The sequence below is a fragment of the Pinus tabuliformis genome, chromosome Q (genome assembly GCF_031772625.1).
Source record: "Pinus tabuliformis cultivar Carrire ecotype Pingquan chromosome Q, CPIR1, whole genome shotgun sequence".
NCBI lineage: Eukaryota > Viridiplantae > Streptophyta > Pinopsida > Pinales > Pinaceae > Pinus > Pinus tabuliformis.
In genome coordinates, this window is record NC_142296.1 from 584868771 (window position 1) to 584890183 (window position 21413).

At 37.4% G+C, this 21413-nt stretch overlaps 2 protein-coding genes across 7 annotated transcripts in view; one reads left to right on the forward strand and one right to left on the reverse strand.

Moving 5' to 3' along the window:
* Positions 1 to 7319: 7319 nt before the first annotated feature.
* Positions 7320 to 21413, forward strand: part of LOC149220809 (long chain acyl-CoA synthetase 8-like) — a 312559-nt gene continuing 298465 nt past the window's right edge. The window contains exons 1-4 of one of the 6 annotated variants that reach the window (XM_089384924.1): positions 7320 to 7477; positions 7687 to 7725; positions 8590 to 9125; positions 9477 to 9557. In XM_089384924.1, coding sequence (XP_089241050.1) covers positions 8679 to 9125; positions 9477 to 9557 — 528 coding nt within the window. In that variant the 5' untranslated portion in view covers positions 7320 to 7477; positions 7687 to 7725; positions 8590 to 8678. Of the gene's footprint in view, positions 7478 to 7667; positions 7816 to 8589; positions 9126 to 9476; positions 9558 to 21413 lie in introns of those variants that run through there. The other 5 variants (XM_089384920.1, XM_089384926.1, XM_089384921.1 and 2 more) reach the window with 5 other exon arrangements.
* LOC149220810 (uncharacterized) lies at positions 11369 to 14274 on the reverse strand. The gene is made up of 2 exons (XM_089384919.1): positions 12150 to 14274; positions 11369 to 12025 (listed from the first exon to the last, which is right to left on the reverse strand). The coding sequence occupies exon 1, from the start codon at positions 14088 to 14090 to the stop codon at positions 12402 to 12404; it is 1689 nt and encodes a 562-aa protein (XP_089241045.1). The 5' UTR covers positions 14091 to 14274; the 3' UTR covers positions 11369 to 12025; positions 12150 to 12401.

The following is a 21413-nucleotide window of genomic DNA, read 5'->3' on the forward strand; positions in this document are numbered from 1 at the left end:
AAAACTAAAGGAGTAATATAACTATTAGACATTCCTATATAAAACCTATGGAAATGTAGCTTGTGAAATGACACATGTACATAAAAGACAAAACTAAAGGAGTAATATAACTATTAGACATTCCTAATCGTTTTTTCGGGTTAAAATTCCATCCTATAATTTTTGGCAAGATCATGAATTTCAATTATTTAAAATGTGTTTTTGAATACATGAATGGATTAGCTATCCTCAAAAACCTCAGGCCACTCAAATTTTGAAAATTACACCAATATAGATCCATCTTAACCACAAATCTTCAAGTGCTGAGAGGGATCAAATCTCTTATGAAAACCCCTTTTAGAGTGCAAAGCTTGAAAAATTATTTGCATCTCAAGAGATTTAATCCCTCTTGAAACTTGATAAATATGTGGTTAAGTTACACACACCACATGTAATTTTTCATTGTTTAAATTGAATTTTTAAATGCATAAATGTATGCAATGCCTTGAAAGTCCTCTTGGGCGCTTGGATTGTATAGATTACATAACTTAAATTTACAATTCTAACAATTTTTTGCAATATTTTAAAACAAATTTGACCAAAAAATATACTTAAAAAGAGCCAAAATGTAAAATAGTGAGGTTGCTTTAAATATTTTTAGACATTTTAACAATAAGATTTTTTTAAATTGTTTTCTATAATATATACGTATATGCATAGATGACATTGAAATATTTTATTTATGAACAACATTGTCCATATTAAAATGTTTTTCTATTATTAATATATTTTTAAATATACTTCAATAAATATTTTATTTACCACGTTGAATATTTTTTATTATTATTAAAAAAAAATTAATGTCACATATCAAGTTTATATTAAGAATTGAATGAATCACACATCTCCAAGTATATATATATATATATATATAGAGAGAGAGAGAGAGAGAGAGAGAGAGAGAGAGATTTCTCTATAAATGAAGTTTATATTGAAATATACTAATTAATATGAATATTCAAACAATTTATTGAAGTCTTACATATATATATATATATATATATATATATATATATATATATATATATATATATATTACTTCACTCTATTTCTTTAAAGTTGATATAAAATTAGAAGGATCAGTTGGAGTTTTGGCTTTGCTTTGCAAGTTTTAGGGTTTCTTTTGCATAACCATCTATTCTTGGCTTTGCGAGAGGGGGCTCTGCTCCCTCCTTTAGCTAAATTGTTTCAGGAGTTCATAATGATTCTGGATCTATTGGTATTCATCGTTAATATTCTCATCTTCGACATCCTTTTCATTAAGAAACTTGATGAAGTGGAGTTACTAGTTTCGTAACAAACTTTCCATTGGTTGCATCGTGGCAAGAAAGAAATCTAGGGCATTTCCTGCCAAAAGCGGCGCAAGATCCAAAATAGGAGGTTAAATCTAGTAAGATTGGATAATATATCCAATATATGTAGAATCACACTTTGATATGCAAATTTGCTGGATTTCGACCCTCTAAAAAGGCTTTGATTAGGTGGCTCAGAAATAAATAGAACCCCCAGGATCAAATAGAATTAGAGTTAGGGGCCAAGGGTGTTTTTACAACCATTTTCTTCAACTTAGAAGACACATATAGGGGTTTTGAGGGAGGGTCATATTTTTCAACAATGTTGGCCTCTTTATATGATTATGGAAGGAGCAATATAATCCAAAGAAGAAGGATTTCCTTGCAGCCTCAGTGTGGGTTTGTCTTTTTTCTCTCCCCAAGGAATATTGGGAAGAGGAAACCCTTGAAGGCATTGGAAATGCCATTGAATTTTTTTTCAAAGTATTAAAGGCTACGAAGAGAGGGAGCTACACTTCATATGCATGGATTTGTGTTTACATGAATATCTCCGAGTCTCTTCCAACCTCCATAGAGATTTACTATAAGAATAATGTTTGGACACAATGTCTAGATTATGAACAAGTCCCTTTCAAATGCAAACATTGTCATCAATATGTGAATCTCATTAGGGGTTGTTCGATGAATACCAAGGAATCATTTGAAGAAAACCCTTCTCAGAAAGATATAGTTGATTTGAGAAAAATCTACAGAAGAAGCATAAATTTGAGTCCCCAGGGTACCTCAAATCCTAACCAAATCCCTAGATTTGAAAATAGGTTCAAGTCTCTCTCATCTCTGAAGGATTCTCTAGAGAAAGTCAGCATGCAATCAAGCATCTAAGCAACAAAAGGTAAATCCTATAACCCCAAAAAGGTTGGAAAAAAGTATGCTAAAGGGCATCAGAAAAATACATTACCACAAGAGATGATTAGCTAAGAAGAAGCTCAAGTAGAAGCCCTACTGGGAGATATGGATTTGGATGACCCATGACTGATTTCCCTTGCAGAAGAATGGCATGGAAAAAATGTGAAAGACATGCAAACTCATAAGGCTAGGATTATGTATAAGGCTTATCTTTGAAGCAAGCAATTAGGCTCGAGTTCCTCATATTATAGCCTTGGGGTTTAGACAATGGATTTCGAGGTGGTCTCTATCGAAGAAGCCAAAAAATGAGGTCGTAAGAGCAGCAAGGCATGGATCCAAGAAGACGATGAATAATTAGTCAACTTGGGGAAAGGTTTGCAAATACAAAGGCATTCGCCCCCTTGAAATCTTGAATTCTCAAGGAGTTTTCTATCTTAATATGATTATTGTAGTCATTTTCCCCTTTTAAATCTTGAATTCTCAATGAGTTTTCTATGTTGGTACAATTATTGTAGTTGTTTTCTGGTTGTTTGTTCTTGGTAGGAAACTTGTTAGTATCAAGTATCTTCTAGATTTTAGTCCTCTTTTAAAGATTCAAGCTATATATAACTTTTTTCTCATTAATGAAAGGATCCTTTTACCTCACAAAAAAAAAAGATATATAATTATCTTAGTATAAAAATCTAAATATTTTATTTATGGCTTTTAGAGTTAAAGTCAAATATTTTTACCACATCCAAATTAAGTGAATACAGTGAGATTATTGATGTTTTATAATGTTTTAAATCAAAACTAACTAACCAACCTAGATCCATCTTAACTCCATATCTACCAAGCATTGAGAGGGTTCAAATCTCTTTTCACTCTAAATGAGGTTTGCATGTCAAGAGATTTGATCCCTTACATCCCTCCAAAAATCACTTAGAAAAATAATTAAGAATTACCACGAATTACATAATATTTTTTTTTAATCACAGCGTGCATTAGCTATCACATTAGTTGGATGACTAATGAATTTTTCCTTCACATAGGTAACTCTCTTTTGATTTCCACATTATTCTTGCCTCTTCAACAATTAAGTACATTGTATAATCTATGCATTTTAAATTTGGTTTGTGATCCAACTTGGTTGGATATGGTGATGAAGTTTATTATATATTCCTTATTACCAATGATCTATTTAAACACCTCAGGGCTATGGCATATGCTAGAGAATTGGTCTTGCTGATCTACCCCTACCATAGCTTAAGGATATTGGTTGTTGTTATGTTTTCCTTGTACCATAGCCCAACTCTTATAACATTATATTAACATTTATATATCTATATCACAATCCAACTCTTATAACATTATATCGACTCATATTGTATGCATATGGTGGCCACTGACTTTATATTTCCAACGTTTGCACATTATATATATTTATATGGATTTTTCCTTGATGTTACTTCTCTCTTTGCTGGAAATTTATACATAAATTGATGAGTGATGAATATTATAGACATTGGGCCTTTGTGGCACTGTATGCAGCCATGGAGGCATTATGTATTTGGCTCACATGATACCAATACACGGATGAGGGGCCCACGACACTAGACTAAGCCCTAGACAAGTGTTCCCATTCGACGGTGGCGATTTTCTTGAGGTTGATCAATGATGAACATTGTTATGTTTTTGTTAGGGTGACTACCTACCCTTTGTCCCTCTACCACTTCGACCTCATTCGCATTTGCATGGGTTGAGAGCTAAGCTATGCAACCATAAGATTAAACTGATAAGGGCTAGGGTTTAACCAGTATATATATATCACCGAACAGGGAAACAAAAATTACCCATCATAATATCCAAGAATCTTAGCAATAGTCGCATATAACTATGCATATAACCAAAAGGAATTAAATGGATAGAGAGTGAGAGTCAAATTAAGACATGGGTGCAAAACCCTGCCTTGGCCAAAGAACAATTCTCCTTCATGTCGACATACAGAGCAAGACAAACATAATCACTCTGTAAACTCTTTGAAACTACAAGGTAAAACCCTAGCCCTTATCAATTTAATCTTGAGGTTGAAGAGCTCAACTCTCAATCTGTGCAAATGAAAATGGTAGATCTGAAGTTAAGATGGATCTAGACTGGTTTAATTCCCCCCTTTAAATAGACTATATTACACATGAATACCATGGGTCATTTTTTTATTATTATTTGATTTTTATAGGTTATTTTTATTTTGACCTATTTAAAATGTTTGCAATACATTATATTACATTATGTTACAACATCTTTACCATATTGCACTAGAAAGCATAACCCAAAAATATATATAATTATATTTTTATTATAACCAATATTATTATTTTATTTAGTTTTTTTTTTTTGAGCTAGACTGACCTCTAATGTTGGATGGAAGAACGATCTGCCTACTAGTGGATGCCTATGAGTGGGATGCTATCACTAGGATTGTCCGAAGCGATCGAGCTTGGACATCCCTTGAGATAGTTTAATTCCCCCAAAAGTGGCTCCCATCCTCAATCCCTTCCCATAAAATTTGAACCAATAACCTAGTATAGACTGAACCCCACACAATCCAATTGATCTACACTTTATAGTAAAATAGTAATATAATGTATTCTATTTTTAAAATAAAAATAAAATATATTCTATGTTTAATTAAAAAATATATATTTCTAACTTAAAGTTAAACACAAAAGAATTACACAAATGTCCTATTTAGTTATAAGATGAGCCTCTCCGAACCATAATTAATTAAGAAAGAAAGAAAATTATTTTAACGTCCACGAGGCTAAAGATAGTCTATGGGACAGATTTCTTCTTCATCTGGTTGATGTATTGAACCCTTTTCCTGTGAAGCCTCACAATAAACGCTCCCTGCTTCTCAACAAACCCCTCGCTAAATAGATTATCCTAAGAGATAGCTACCATAATATCTGCATAACTTTCCCTGTTGTCTTTGAAGGCCTCGCATTCTAAAATAAAATGCTTTTCTATTTCCACTTTTTCGGAAGAACAAAAAGCACATACTCTTTCCTCCCACACTTTTTTTGGCCTTTTCCAACTCACTGTTTAATTAGTCCTTAACTGAGCAATAAGTATTTTGGCTCTCTAAGAAATATTGGCCTCTATGTATGCTTTTTTTTGATGATTATGAGTGGGATTAAACACTTCAATATAATACTCATTCTTTCTCCCTAGCTCTTTATCCCAAGTATGCTCGTGGAACTTATCCATAACAAAAGCTTTTATCTCTTTATTGTTTATGGGACACATGTTTAAGCAAATACCCCATTTACTAAACCATTTGTTATTTTGTTGCATCCAAGTCTTTTTTCTTTTGCACAATATGTCATTAAAGACAACCTTAGCCCATCTGCCCTCTTCCATTTGCTCAATTTTTTTAAATACCTTATGACTCACACCATAGCAATTGGTTCAATAGGAGCAACCCCAGTTTCACTTAACAAGATAGCATAAGGAACTACACTTTTAATTTTGAATTTGTTTGTAATCAAATGCTTCTAAATTTTCTCAATTTGTTTCCATTGCATGTTAGATGTATTGTTGGCCCACAGTTCACAACCATAGAGAATCACCAGAATCACTAGAAGCCCAAAAAGAGTTTGGGTGGTTTTCCAGTCCCATAATTCTGCCTCTTTACACCTATTTTGAAAAGCATAAAATGCTTTCCAACCCCCCAGAGTTCTTTTCTTTCTACAACCATCCCAACTTAGATTTTTGTTGAAGTCAATTCCGAGGCATTTGTAATCTGCAACTTCTTCCAAAATGTTGCCTTCAAAGTAGGGCTTATGCTAGTTATGTTTTTTTTTTAGAGAAAACCACTACTTTTGTTTTGCTAATATTGACTTGCATCCCCACCCTTCTACAAAAATGCTCAAGGGATAGTAAGTGCTCTTGCAAACCAAAAGCATATTTAACAATCAAGATAAGGTCATCTGCATACAAAAGAAGCCTTAACAAACTTGCCCAAATAGATACCATCACCCCCTCGTGAATTTAACCACTCCTCAAGCTTGTCGATATATAAACCAAAAAGGGTAGGAGACAGTGGACAACCTTGCTTGACCCCAATATTGCTTTTAAAACTTTCAGAAATGCTTGTTGAAGTTCTAATTTTGACTTTCACCTCTTCATATAGGCTATGCACAATTGCTCTCAAATGTTTAGGAACCCCAATTTCCTCCATTATGTGCCAAATCTTATCCCTAGAAACTGTGTCAAACGCTTTTCTGAAATCAACAAAGCAACAAAAGACTTCTTCCTTTTCCTCCCAAATTTTTTCAATGATGTGCCTTAAAGTTATACAATGATCAACTCTGGAATGTTTAGGTCTAAAACTTGTTTGCCTTTTAGCACACTTATCTCTTTCTTCTGCCACTTGCTGCTTTTATTTTCTAGCATGCTTCCAAATAACTTTGCAATGAAAGAGTTTATCATTATGGTCTTATAATTGGAGGGATTATTGACATCATCACTCTTGAAAAGAGGTATTTCCACACTAGTTGTCCAATCTGTGGGGAATCCCTGTTGTATGATGTTGTTGAAAATTTTTGTAATGCGAGGTGCAAGAATCTTTGAGCCCCACTTTGATGTTGTTGAAATTTTTTGTAATATAGATACAAGAATCTTTGAGCCCCACTTTAAATACTTTTCTTGAAATTTAATTAAATCTTTTGCTTTCCAACACCCAACTTTTTGATACCTATCTCTACTTTACTTTTTAAACCCTAAAAAGTTCATTATCAATTCTTAAGCCAAATTAAAACTTCAAGTAACGGTTGCAAAAAATTTAGCCAAATTAAAATTAAACTAACGGAAAAAATCCAAAAAACACTAAACTATCTACTAATTAAACTATGCGAAAATTGCAGATCATAACTGTATCAAACCAATGTGACACGTAGACAGTGATACACAACCCTTCAACAGCGACACACGGGGGAAGAGGAGAAGAAATCCGGAAAGGCTCCATTGACGTCCCGTAAGCATTAAGTTGGTGTCAACTCTCAATTTTACGATACAAACTTTACAATAAATAAATGATAAAAGAAAGGACGTGTTTGATATCAAACATGAAATTAATCTAAAATAAGGAAAACAAAAAGAAGGGCCTGTATGCATTTTAAGGTTTTGGTTGTGCTTCATTTACAAGTTCTCGAATCCTGCAATATCGCCATTTATGAGCGCGTTTAAGAATTGTCTGTGAGGTAAAACATATCTTTCTCATCGGTATTACTCATCCATAAAAATCGACATTACAGTAGAAGTAAACTTCAATTTGCAATTTTTTGTTTTGAAAATGCATGTTGGACTCAAACAATTATACATCACTGAATTTACATCATCAGGTCAAGGCATGAGTACCCAGGCGGCTATTTGGATATAATTCAATTATATCCTTTTCTTTTATGTGCAGTTGATTTGTTTCAAGAGTCGGGAAAATCTTGTTCACTTTGTAGGTGCTACTTCCCCTGTTTTCTCTGGAATTTACAGGGTTTTACTGTTCAGTGCCGCTACTGAATATCGGTTGCTTTCAATGAGCGAGGTTTTAAATTTTGCTTTAATTTCTTAAAGTCACTGGTCAGATACGTTAGGTTTAGTTGAAAGACTTCAGAACTCAATCAATTATATTTTCAGCAGAGCACTTTTCACTTTTTTCAGAAAACTTATTTAAAAGTACTTATGTTAACGTCCGAACTCGTGCACAATGGCATTTAGTCTGGGACATCTTTTATGCCTAGATTGTGGCCATGATTGTGTTCTAAATATTGTTACTTTTTCTCTAGAGTAAAAACTTATTCTTATTATAATTGAGATGAAATTCCCCTTAGTTGTCCATTTCACACGCCTTAGCAAATGCTCATGTTTCTGTGCTGAACCGTATATTGAACAAGTGGCTGGTAAAACATTATAACGCTTTTGCATGAAAGTATCAGCTTTCATATTATCATATGTTCTTGTGATGTTGCATTAATTGGCATGGTTAATTTCTACTCTCTTAATTTTCTGTCAAGTAGCCGCAATAGAGTGTCAGATAAAGAATATTATTTAAGGCCTTTGTTATTCATCTTTAGAAAGAGATGAGCAGTTACTTGTAGCCAGTATATCAACATTGACAATAGAAAGATACCAAGAATGTTAGATTTTATCGTGTCTGTTGGTAAATGGCATCTTATGAATCATGATTCTACTCTAGCTTAAAGATCCAACAATATAGCTTTCTTTTTTCGTTGATATCGTTAATCGAGCCAGAGTAAGCATCTGGGATCCCCCCAAGGCAATCTCCTCATCACCTATACAATTCATATGACAATTGCAGATGAAAGCGACCCGATTGTAACCTTGTTGCAACCATCATTAAAAGCAGATTCTCTGGCGGCTGTCTAGTAATATAACCTGTTCACAAAGATGAATGCTTACATTGTTGGCATCCTTGTGTCTGTGCTGATGTCATTTGTGTTAAGGAACAGAAGAAAGCGAAAAGTATATGGAGTGCCTGTGGATGTGGGCGGGGATGCTGGTTTTGCAATCAGACGCCATGGCACTTCTTTCTTAGTTGAGACGCCGTGGGAAGGAGCTTCAACTCTTGCGGACTTGTTTGAGCAAGCATGCAAAAGACATGCTCAAATGCGTTTACTTGGAACGCGAAAGCTGATTAGCAGAGAAACAAAAGTCAGTGAAGACGGCAGGAGTTTTGAAAAGCTACATCTGGGAGGTTATGAGTGGTTAAGTTATGGCCAAGCATTTGAACGTGTTTGTAACTTTGCATCAGGTTTGGTAGTACTTGGTCATGAAAGAGGAGAGCGTGTCGCAATTTTTGCTGAAACTCGAGCAGAATGGCTTATTGCCTTGCAAGTAAGTTCACAAGTTAGCATCTTTTGTAATCGCAAATATTATTTTTTAAAACCATGAATGCTCAACTCTAATTTTTCAGTAGTTTCTTTTAGATTAGGCATGGCTTTAATTGTCTCTCTTAGCTGGATGCTATTCTGTTTTTTGGAGAAATGGGTATTAATCTTTGGAGTGTTTTCTGGCATATTGATAAATGCAGCCAAATGGTAAGGCCAATGGGATTCTTCGTTTGTTTTGCAACTGAAAATGGTCTTTGCCATGAATTCCTTACTTATATGTCTAAGAAGTAAAAATGGAAAGTATTGTTTTTGCTTTGATTGTTCTCAAGTTTTCGTGAATCTGTATTTGGAATAGGGTTGCTTCCGTCAGAACAACACAGTAGTTACGATTTATGCTTCTTTGGGAGAGGAAGCTCTTGTTCACTCACTAAATGAGGTTTGTTTATCAACCTTTACCTTTTCAAATGTTGTTTCTCCTCATGCTTAACTTTCTGTTTCATTTGCAAAATAGTAGTGTGGTTGGCAAAATTTGTTTCTACCATTATCATATCAAATGTTTTCTTATCTTGCAAGGAATAAGCATACTTCCATTGGCAATCTTAATTGCACAGATTAGCCTGTTAGTCTTGAATTTTTCATCTCAAATTTTCTAGAAGCTTTATGAAGCAATTTTAATTTTAGTTGCATGGTAAAGCTCGGTAAACTTGATTTTTCGTTTTAAATTTTCTAGAAGCTTTATGAAGCAATTTCAAATAGATGTAACATTTTACAAATATTCAATATTTCTTTTTGCATCTTGATCTATCTATCAAGTATCTTTCATCCCGTCTTTCATATTCTCATAAACATTGAATACTTTCATCCTGTCTTTCACATTTTTGCAAACAGTGAATACGGCCATTCTCTTATCTTTGGAAATGCAAGTTTAACCTTTAAAAGATATAGTGCTTTCTCTTTGGTTTCTTTTCTATCATATGAATTCCTATAATTATAATGATATGTTTTCAAAATTTATAGTAAGTTCAGTGCCATTTGAACCCATCTTTATTGAGATGTGAAAAATATTGTTAATTTATTTTAAATTTAATCTGTGTCTGCATATATATACATATATATATTTTTATTTTTTTTCCTCCGAAGAAAAAATCATAATTTTATTCAACCTGAAAAACAGGGACAAAATTACATTTTGCAGATGCTTGAGGGCATTACAGTCACATCAGTCAAAAGGCATACCAAAATGAAGAGCTCAAAGCTCCATAGTTAACATTCTTCTAATTGGAGGTCCATGAAACATCTTAAAAACTGGGCATAGCCCACCCAGATAGCCCCATAAAACCCTAGAGAAATCAAACCCTATGACAAAATTTGAGGAAAACTAAGAGGCCAAGCACGCAGGCCCGCCAAAACCCAGAAGGAGCAACAAAGAAATCCCGTAACCCCCATCAAAAGATAACCTGGGCAAAGATTGCCCAAAAAGCTCAAGAAACCCCACTGAAACTGTGGCAGAAAACCTGGCAGATGACAAAAACTGCAGCAGCGACGACATCAACCACCCATGAAAAGAGGTTAAGCCTAGCTAAGCTGGCTCAAGAACCAACACGAACCTGCACCGACAATGCCCACCTCCACTGCAACAGAAAAGAGGCACGAACCCGTGTATAAGACAACTATGGAGTCATCGCACCCCAACCCCTCAATTCCCTTCACAAGATCTAGGCCAACAACCGAAAAAAAAGGCTCAAATCCGAAAATATGACGACTATGTTGCCGCCACACCTCAACCCTCAAATCCCTTTGCCAGATCTAGGCCAACAACAAAAAAAGACGTCACAAAATGGAGATAGTGGTGAAAGATGACCAAGCATGATCCAGAGCATCATGGCAACGATGATCCAGAGCAGCAACGACGATGTTCGAACCAGATCAGGGAAGAAGAAAGAATACAAAGGGCTACAGTGGCAAGGGTTTATGCAGTCGATCCCTCCAACATATATATACACACACACACACCACGAGAAATATATTTATATCAATGTTGCACACATCGCGATCGGGATTTAATCGGCGCCGGGAAAAAAGCGGAAAAAATCGTTAAAATCGGGAAAAAATCGGAAAAAAGCGGGAAAAATCGTTTGGCACAAAAATATTCATTTTTTTTCAATTTTTTTCAATTTTTTTAATATCTAAACCATCTACAACATAAAATAAATACATTGACACATAAATATGATAAAAAAACTAATATATAAGATGTTCAATATCATTTCTAGCGCTAAAATCACACATAACATTGAATCATGTCCTGAATAGTAAGTCCTGAGTCCCAAGTCCAACTCAGCCTCAAAATATCAACAAAAAATATGATAATGTATCTCATCATGTCATAATGTCATATACAATAAAATGAAAGTCTAATCCTATTGATTTCCTCTGCCCCTCTTGCGAGAAAATGGCACAACTTTCTCTTTCCCTCTAGATGTAGAAGCTGGTGCCTGTGGTGGTGGAAATGGCAGTGGAGTCTGACGTGCTCTAGAAGCTGAAGAACTAGTAGTAGCAGCTACAGGAGGCTGAGGTGGACGGAGACCACGTCCTCTACTGGTGGTAGTGGTAGCCCGGGTAGCCCGGGTAGGCGGTGTCACCTCCTCCTCCTGCTCCTCCAACTCCTCCTCCTCCTGCTCCTGCTCCTGCTCCTGCTCCTCCTCCTCCTCCCCCTCATCCTGCACTAACCAATCCTCAGTGGGATCCATGAGAGGCCTCTCGGTCTCAACCCTCCATTCAGCAGTGGTGTCAATCCCATCCAATGAGATGGCTTCCGTATCAGGTGTCTTCTCTAGTTGTTTCACCCACAATCGAAGATTGTAGTAGACATAGACCATGTCATTAAGTCTATGGGACTCCAACCTGTACAAAGTTCATGAAATAATAAATTAATAATTAATATTATAAAAAAAATATTGTTTAAAACTTTAATGAATTCAAAAATTTATTTGGAAATTTGCAATATTTTAAATGTTTAAGTGTTAACCTATTGCGCTTCTTGTTGTGTATTTTTTCAAATACACTCCAATTGCGCTCACATCCCGAGGAGCTGCATGTTTGGCTGAGGATCCGCACGGCAAGATTTTGCAAAAGGGGGACTCTGCCACCATACATCTTCCACCATGCGTCTACAACAAAATTACAAAGAAAATTTTAAATAAACATAAGAAAAAAATGGAATTTGAAGAAACAATGAAATTTGAAACAAAGTTACAAAGTACATACTACATAGTACAAACTAAAAAATACCTGGCATTTTAACCGTCCTATCAATGACAGCCATCTCAAAGCCAAATGTGCCAGCTGACAACTTATATTGCTCAATTTGTCTAGAGACCTCCATACGTTCTTCTGAAGTTCTCACCATCTTCTGGACACAGGTTAATAATCCTTCCACGACCTCAACATCAAAATTAAACCCACATGCATAAGAAAATGCAGGGTTCAGGAAAAGGCCAGCAGCATGAATGGGACGATGGAGTGTGTTGTTCCATCGCTCATCAATGACCTTCCATAGAAGGAGTTGTCTCTGGAACCCATCATCTCCCTTGTCATCATAGTAGGACCGAATGGCTTCTTTGGCCCTATCCATGGCTTCATACAAATAGCCCATTGCGGGCTTCTCACCATCAACCAACCGAAGAACCTTTACCAAAGGTTCTGTAACAGCGCACACCTCCTGCACTCCCGCCCAGAAGTCCTCCTGGTATGAAACTAGTCTGCAGACGGCCTCTCCTTCTGGTTTGCGGCTCATTGACGAAGCACGCCACTCCTCTGAAAGAAACATTCTCTTCAAATCCCACATAGAATTCAAGAGGGATTGAAGAGATATGAAACTCGTCGCAAACCGTGTAATGGCGGGGCGCACCAACTCTTTGTTGTTGGTGCATTTTCTCATCAAGCTAAGCACAGATGTGTGATTGTAAATAAATTTTGTGATGCTTTTTGATGAGTCAACAACCTCTTTGACAAAGGGAATTTTCCCAATGTCCTCTAACATCAAATCAATACAATGGGCAGCACAAGGTGTCCAAAATAAAGTAGGATGCCTGTCCATAAGCATTCTACCAGCAACAACATAATTTGCAGCATTGTCCGTTATGACTTGGACAACATTTTCTGCACCCACCTCCAAAATAAACACATCCAGCAAATCACATAAAGTTTTTGCATCTTTCATTTGATGAGTTGCATCAACAGATTTGATAAACATAGTCCCCAAGGGACAACTAACCAAGAAGTTTATAAGGGTTCTCCCCTTTTGGTCAGTCCAACCATCTGACATAACAGTGCATCCTGTTTGTGCCCATGATGCCCTAAAATCCTCCAATCTTTGGGTGCAGTCACGCTTTTCATCTTGAAGAAGCCGGCCTCTGAAATCATGAAGAGAAGGGAGTTTGTACCCCGGGCCAACACTGGCAACAGCATCAAGAGTAGGTTGGAAAAATGGATTATTCCTTATAATGCTGAAAGGAATATCACTCCAGAGGAGAAATTTTGTCATCAACTTGTCAGCTTTTTCTTTTTCAGTTCTTTTTAGCATTGAACCAATAGTTGGTTGTGAACCAGGTGTGGTTCGAGGAACAAAATATGATGATGCAGCTACCGGATTGACTGACGCTGCAGTAGAACCTGTGCCACTTGGCCCACTTCCTTCAACTGACCTTTTTAGTTGCCTTTTGAGTTCTTCTTTGGCGTCTCTAGTGTGCTCTAATTCTCCCAATGCTCTCATGGCTTTTTGGATAATTTCAGCATTTGTCTTTAGACAGGGCCCCACATCACGTCCAGGGATTTGTGCAAGGTGGAACTTCAACCTGTACACCCCCCCGAATATTTCCTTTCCACACAACTTGCAATACAAGTTTTGTCTATCATTCGGAGTTTTAGGGTCACCATATTCCCAGAAAGGATCCAATTTCCTTGGCATGTTTGTTTTTGAATTTTGAATTTGCAAACCTATGGAAAAATAAGGATTAGGAAATAGGAATTTAGGATTACATAAATGATAATAGTAAATACAAATTACAATTTAGCATTTGCAAAATTACAAGCTAATTATTTCCAAAATCCCAATTTCTAAACCCAAGTTACCCAACCAAATGCCAAAAAACAATGAAAAATAAAAAAAAATAAACAATGTTTAAAGAAAATGAGAAAATAAAAATCAAAAATTGGTTCTCATAGTCATAACAAATAACCCATCCCAAATCAATGAAAAATTTCCAAAAATTCTTTAAAAACAATGAAAAGCAAAGTTTTTATAGAACCAAAACAAAAAAAAATTAATCTACATACCTGGTTTATGGACAAATTGGCGATCTTGGCTTGGATTCCTCCTAAAATCGCTTCGATTCGCTCCCACAACCGACGGCAACCCTCTCCCTCACTTCTTCTCCTTCTCCTCCGCGGCGGACTGCTGAATGAATAAAAAAAAATTCGTTTTTTCCATATAAAACCCCGCTGCCGCGCGCCCTCGCGATTTTAAGCGAAAAAATCGCGATTTTTTCGATAAAAATCGCTATAAAAAAAAGAGGCGATTTTTTGGATAAAAATCGCAATTTTACGATTTAATCGCGATTTTATCGCGATGTGTGCAACACTGAAATTTTATATTCCATATGAGGAATATACATGTTCCAGTCCTCAAGGGACTACTCAACAACAAGGCTTGAAGCTATTGCAAGAACATTATGAGCTTAACATGTCACATGTGGGAATTGAGCCCAAGTGGGGAGGTTAACAACATTTATCCCAACCACCTGAGCTAAACCCAGCGGACCAATGGATGCATATATATATATATATATGGGTGTGTGTGTGTGTTTTCCTTTAAATCTATAATAAAGTCCAATTATTTGATTTGAAAAAGGACCACTTCTAAACAACTTGTCAGCCTGGTACATTACATCTATTTTAGAGTTGACTATTTAGTCATCCTAGATTGATCTGCATATGTCCAAAATATGGCCGAATCACACAATGTTCCAAATATAAGGAGGTGTTTCTTGTTTACTCTTTACCCACCAAAAAAACTAGCCAAAGAAGCTTGTTTTGATAGGGGATATTAACAAAACTTCTCCTTTGCATCATATTGTCAGAACAGGTGTCTGAATTTTGGAAAGTGGCATGGAGAGTCCCTCCACAGAGTGTTCTACTAGAGTAGGCTCTGGTACATGGATACTGCTTCTTTTGCCAATACATCTGCCTCAACATTTACCACTTTGTAGAAATGCTTGAAAGAGATGTGGTTGAAAGTTGAGCTTCTCAAACTAGGTTAAGAAAAGTCGAGACAATAAGAAAATCCACTTAATTGTTCGTTACACTACCAATACCAGTCTTAAATGATAATTTGGAACAATTTAGTAAAATGAACCAAGCCCCCACTCCACTAAGTCTAGGGTTGCCCTTGGAAACCTCATTGAAAAAATCTAGGGTATGTAGACTCTAGGGGGTCTTAATCAGGGGGGAGTATGATTTTGGGGGTTCTGGAACTTTTGGGAGCATCTTGCTGTTGAGAAATCTAGGGCATTAACATTAGGTGATTTCTCTTTTATTAGTAACTGCTTGTGAGTGTTCTTCACAACTTTGGATTACGATCTTCTTTACTTAGATCATTATTGATCTTCTTCATCAAACAACTACCAATGCATAAACATAAGTAGACAAGAGACACAGAATGTAGGCTATGAGCCAGGGCCAAAACCTCTCACTCTTTGAGGAGAAAACCCACAAAAATTCTTCTTATAGAGATTCCAATTGACAAATACCAAGACCAAGACCCTTGACCTATTAGCCACTCCAAGACCAAGACACAAGTTCTTTTGATAGTCAACCTTCTTCTAGACTCCTCTTCCACTTCGGCCTTCTTCGCTTATGAACTGAGATCATCTCTTATCGAATTGTAGCCACCATACTGTGAACATTACTGTCATATCACCATAATGTGGACATTACTGTCATAGCACCATACTGTGAACACCGAACCTCTGTGACTTACTGATACGTGGCTTCCAGAAATCCAAACTTCAGGACTGTATTGCTATCGAAATCCTTGACTGTGATTATATCTGAGCTTCTTGACTCCTTGTTAACCGAACTAGTCACTGTAGTTATTTACCCGAATTTCAGAGATACATTTGAGCATGTGACTTCAGTAGTACTTCCTTGCAATCCCTTGAAAAGTCCTCACATTGCTTTTATCATAAAAGACCTTCGCTGCCCCTTCAATACCTTCTCTGAACTTGACTTTTGTGATTCGAATCTTAGAGAATTCGAGCTATTGAACTGTGGAAATGTGGATTGTCTACACGCCTATATATAGTCGTTTTCCCATCAATATAAGCTGACCTGTCATTTCGAATAGATGTGTCACCTTGTAATGTGAGCCGACATGAGTTTCTTATCCTTTCTTGAAGCCGACATGAAGAGAGGACTGTGTGCTTGTCGTTGGAGGGCTATATAGACTTATATACAATTGACACATGCTCAAGAAGAGCTCTTCATACATGACATTGACTCTTTGACTCAATGATAAATCCTAAGGCTCTCAATGGGAGCCACTAACAAATAAAATCTCTTGCTCATGAAACCCATGAAGCAAGCCTTACAATAATAATTTTATTCTCTTCTTTTTCATCATTTACAAATATCATAATTACATGTCATTATGAAGACCGAACCTAGTTACATTTTACAACAATCCCTCTTAACTAGGGAGGTATTCATAATGGTACTTGGTCATTCTCAATCTGAAGAATTTCTCATAAGAAGAATCAGATTGGTAACCCATGTGTTTAACATCATATCAACCAACATTGTGTAGGAATTTACAGGGTAAGTTCCTCAGAAAGAACACCAAAAGGACACCGCTCACAACCAGATCACAGATCAATACACCAGTATTTTTGACGTGGTTAAAACCCTCAAAGAGGGAAACAGTCCACGGCCTGAGCCAACACGGCCACTTCAGGCAATTTATTAATCAAAGAATGAAAATTTACATAAGCTTCTCTCATGCACGGATTACCCTACAAATGACCCTCCATACGCTTTAAATAGAATTCATGGACCAATCGGGTGTCAAGCCACGGATCAAGTGTCGGTAATACCGAGGAGAGAATGAACCGTCGGATCACTACATATCGTGACCGTCGGATTGTAAGTTACAAAATGTACAACGGTAAAGAAACACACTTTACCTAACTCTATACCTAACTCTACACTAGACCAAGTTGAACTTAACTATATCCTATGTGTCGGAATATCCTAACATCCCCCCTTAAGAACAACTTGGGATAGGATTGAAGGATTTACAAATATGACACAATAGGAGAAGGAAGGAGGCACTAGAGCCTATCCCCCCTTAGTGACAACTTCCTGAACTCCAACCATAAATCGAAGTTTAGTGAACTTCGCCTCTGTGAGAGCCTTTGTGAAGATGTCTGCAACTTGATCATCTGTTGAACAATATTGCACTTCAAGAACATGGTCGTGAATGAGCTTTCTGATGAAGTGCATGTGCAGTTCAATGTGTTTGCTGCACTGATGTTAGACTGGATCTTTGCATAGCTGAATGGCACTTTGATTATCACACCAAAGTGTAGTCGGATGCTGCTGCTCAAAGCCAAACTCTGATAGGATCTGACGAAGCCACAAGGCTTCCTTACTAGCTTCTACGGCACCACGATACTCTGCTTCTGCTGATGAAAGAGAAATGGCACCCTGTTTCTTGCAAGCCCATGTAATAGGTCCTGAACCAAGAGTGAACACATAACCGGCAGTAGACTTCCGATCATCAGGGTCACCAGCCCAATCGGAATCAGTGAAACCAACCAATAGAGGAGATGCTTTGGCACTGTAATGAATTCCAAACTGAACTGTACCTCGAACATAACGAAGTATTCTTTTAGCTACTTTCCAATGACTTTCACGGGGGTTTTGCATGAACCGAGCAACAAGGCCAACAGCAAAGGAAAGGTCAGGACGAGTATGGGTTAGATACAAAAGTTTTCCTACAAGTTGACGGTATAAGGTAGCATCAACTTCAGGAGAAGTACAAGTGACTGAGAGTTTGACTCCAGACTGAAAGGGAGAAGGGGCTGGCTTACAGTCTTCCATGTGAAAATGACGTAGAATATCACAAGCATACTTGGACTGGGAAAGGGAAATACCCTCCTTGGATTGCAAGACTTGAAGACTGAGAAAATAGTGTAAGTGTCCTAAGTCTGTCATTTCAAATTTCCTTTTGAGGCTAGACTTCACATGATTTATAAGGTTGGGATCACTACCATTAAGGATAAGATCATCAACATAAAGAACAAGGATGATAAGAGAGTTGCCCACTTTCTTGGTGTAGACAGTATTGTCAGAATGACACCTAGAAAAGCCAGATTCTAAAAGAAAGCTATCCATTTTGGCATACCAAGCCCGAGGAGCTTGCTTGAGACCATAAAGGGATTTCTTAAGTCGACAAACAAGGCTGGAGTCTGTTTGTATGAAGCCAATGGGTTGTTCCATATAGATTTCTTCATGCAAGTCCCCATGCAAGAAGGCAGATTTAACATCCATCTGATGGACTTCCCATTTGAAAGAGGCAGCAAGGGAAATAACAAGGCGGATAGAGTTCATTTTGGCAACAGGGGAGAAGGTTTCAGTGTAGTCAATGCCTTCAACCTGTGAAAAGCCCTTAGCAACAAGACGAGCTTTATGTTTATCAACTTTCCCATCTGGTCCATACTTGGTTCTGTAAACCCATTTGCATCTAACAAGTTTTCGTCCCTTTGGTAAAGGAACAAGATCCCATGTATCATTTGCCAATAATGAATGATATTCTTCATTCATAGCTGCTTCCCAATCTGGATGGCCTGAAGCTTCTGCAAAGGTGTCAGGATCATAATTTACTGGAGCTTGAGCCAGTAAAGAAGAGGCTCTCTCGAACTGAGAACGTGTGCGTCGCTGATCTGTAGGATCACCGGCAAGATCACCTGCTGCATCTCGAGTAGCACGAACCAATTGATCTATACAAAAAATTTGAGAGAGAGAGAGAGAGAGAGAGGGGGGGGGGCTTTGGGTTGCGTGCTTGCTTTGAGAAAGCTCTTTTTCCCTACAAAACAAAAAACACAAAACCCAACACGGACATGCAAAGAAAACGAACCTTGCGGCTCGAAGTTAGCTTTACCCAAAAAACTAAATATTTTCAAAAATTGAACCTTGCGGCTCAAAGTTAGCTTTAGCCGAAAAACTAAATATTTTTCTCAATGTTTCTGATTTTCCGAGATCACACTAAGGTGCAGGGAAAAGAGCATACGCATGAGAAAAATCCTTCCTTTCTGTTTCTGATTTGCCCAGATCGCACAGAGTCGCAGGGCAAAGAGCATACGCAGAAATGAAAGGTATAGATCCGTTAAGAAAAAGCTAAATAAACCGAAACCGAAATAAGCAGAGAGAAAATAACAGTAAACTGCAAATAAACACTGTATACCTCCAGATCTTAAAAATGACGCAGCTAGGGCTACCGGAAACCTTTTCGCGTGAAATGAAAGGGGTTCCTCACTGGAACAGATGCTCCGAACACAAAAGAGTAGTCCACTCGGCCCGAAAGCAGTCAGAAACAGCAGATCTAGGAAACGGCAGTCGGATGCAGTTCTACCGCTTCAGATTTGGATCACCAACGGACGCGGCCCTCAAATAGCTCTGATACCATGTAGGAATTTACAGGGTAAGTTCCTCAGAAAGAACACCAAAAGGACACCGCTCACAACCAGATCACAGATCAATACACCAGTATTTTTGACGTGGTTAAAACCCTCAAAGAGGGAAACAGTCCACGGCCTGAGCCAACGCGGCCACTTCAGGCAATTTATTAATCAAAGAATGAAAATTTACATAAGCTTCTCTCATGCACGGATTACCCTACAAATGACCCTCCATGTGCTTTAAATAGAATTCATGGACCAATCGGGTGTCAAGCCACGGATCAAGTGTCGGTAATACTGAGGAGAGAATGAACCGTCGGATCACTACATATCGTGACCGTCGGATTGTAAGTTACAAAATGTACAACGGTAAAGAAACACACTTTACCTAACTCCATACCTAACTCTACACTAGACCAAGTTGAACTTAACTATATCCTATGTGTCGGAATATCCTAACACATTGTTCCATAGCAAGGCCTTGACTAACAACTCTATCTCTCCATAAGATCCGAGCTCAATGCTGGCGAGACCAATGATTTATAGACACTCTCATCATTGTATCTCTCAGAACATACCCTACCCGGGTACACAGGGCGTGTTCCATGAGGACTATTCTTATCTTGGACTTCCTAGCCCTCAAAGAATATCGGTCCTCCACAACTACTCTTCTTTCGGATGCCCTGTATCATCCTCAAAGAGTATTGGATGCCAAATGATTACCCAATCCTCTTATTTTGTCTTTCCAGGTGAAGACCAGAATGATGTGTCTATCTCTCCCTCTCAATTAGGGAGGTCATATCTATTCCATTAAAGAAATTAACTGATTCCTACACAAGGAATGTATTGAAGCTCCCTCTTGGCTTAGAAATTTCCAAGTTTCTTCCAAGTAAGAAACTTTCCAGGCTCCCTCTCAAAATAGGGACCTTGAACAGCTCCTCAGGTGGAGATGATGGGACAAGCAGCTACTTGAAGAACTCCTTTCTTCGATATCATGAATTTCTTCTTTGTTGTGGAGTCTTCATCTTTTGGGACTTCTTCATATGGCACAAACCATCCATCACTTTCATCCATCAGTCATGTCATACTCCTTTCATCGAAAAGTGATCCATCAGTCTTCATCTGGCATTGCTTCATGTTATGCTACCTTCATCAGGCTTTCTTTTCCGGAAGGTTCTTGCATCCTTCTACATGGTTCTTCATGGAAGACATTCATAGTTCTTCCCTTTGGTAGCCCTGCATAAGCCCATCCAGATATTTGTTCAAAAATAAGAAATGGACACTTAAATCAAAATTACCTTTGTGATGGTATTTCATCATGACATCTTTCAATTTGCATCAACATCTTGCATACATGTTGACATATCTCCCAAAGCTATCCATTGCCAAGTGCCTCCATCTTTTCCAGACTTTCGTCAGATCTTCATATCTTTCTAGGAGATTTCCTAGTCAAATCTTCTTGGTCTTCCGGATGTTGATTGCCTTTCCATGGATGCATATTTCACGATCTCTTCCTTCCTTTCTTCACACATTTCATTCCTAGTAGCTTTCATTCA

Coding starts and splice junctions, on each gene's coding strand:
- LOC149220810 (XM_089384919.1), bottom strand. CDS start 14,090: ATGCCAAGGAAATTGGATCCTTTCTGGGAATATGGTGACCCTAAAACT.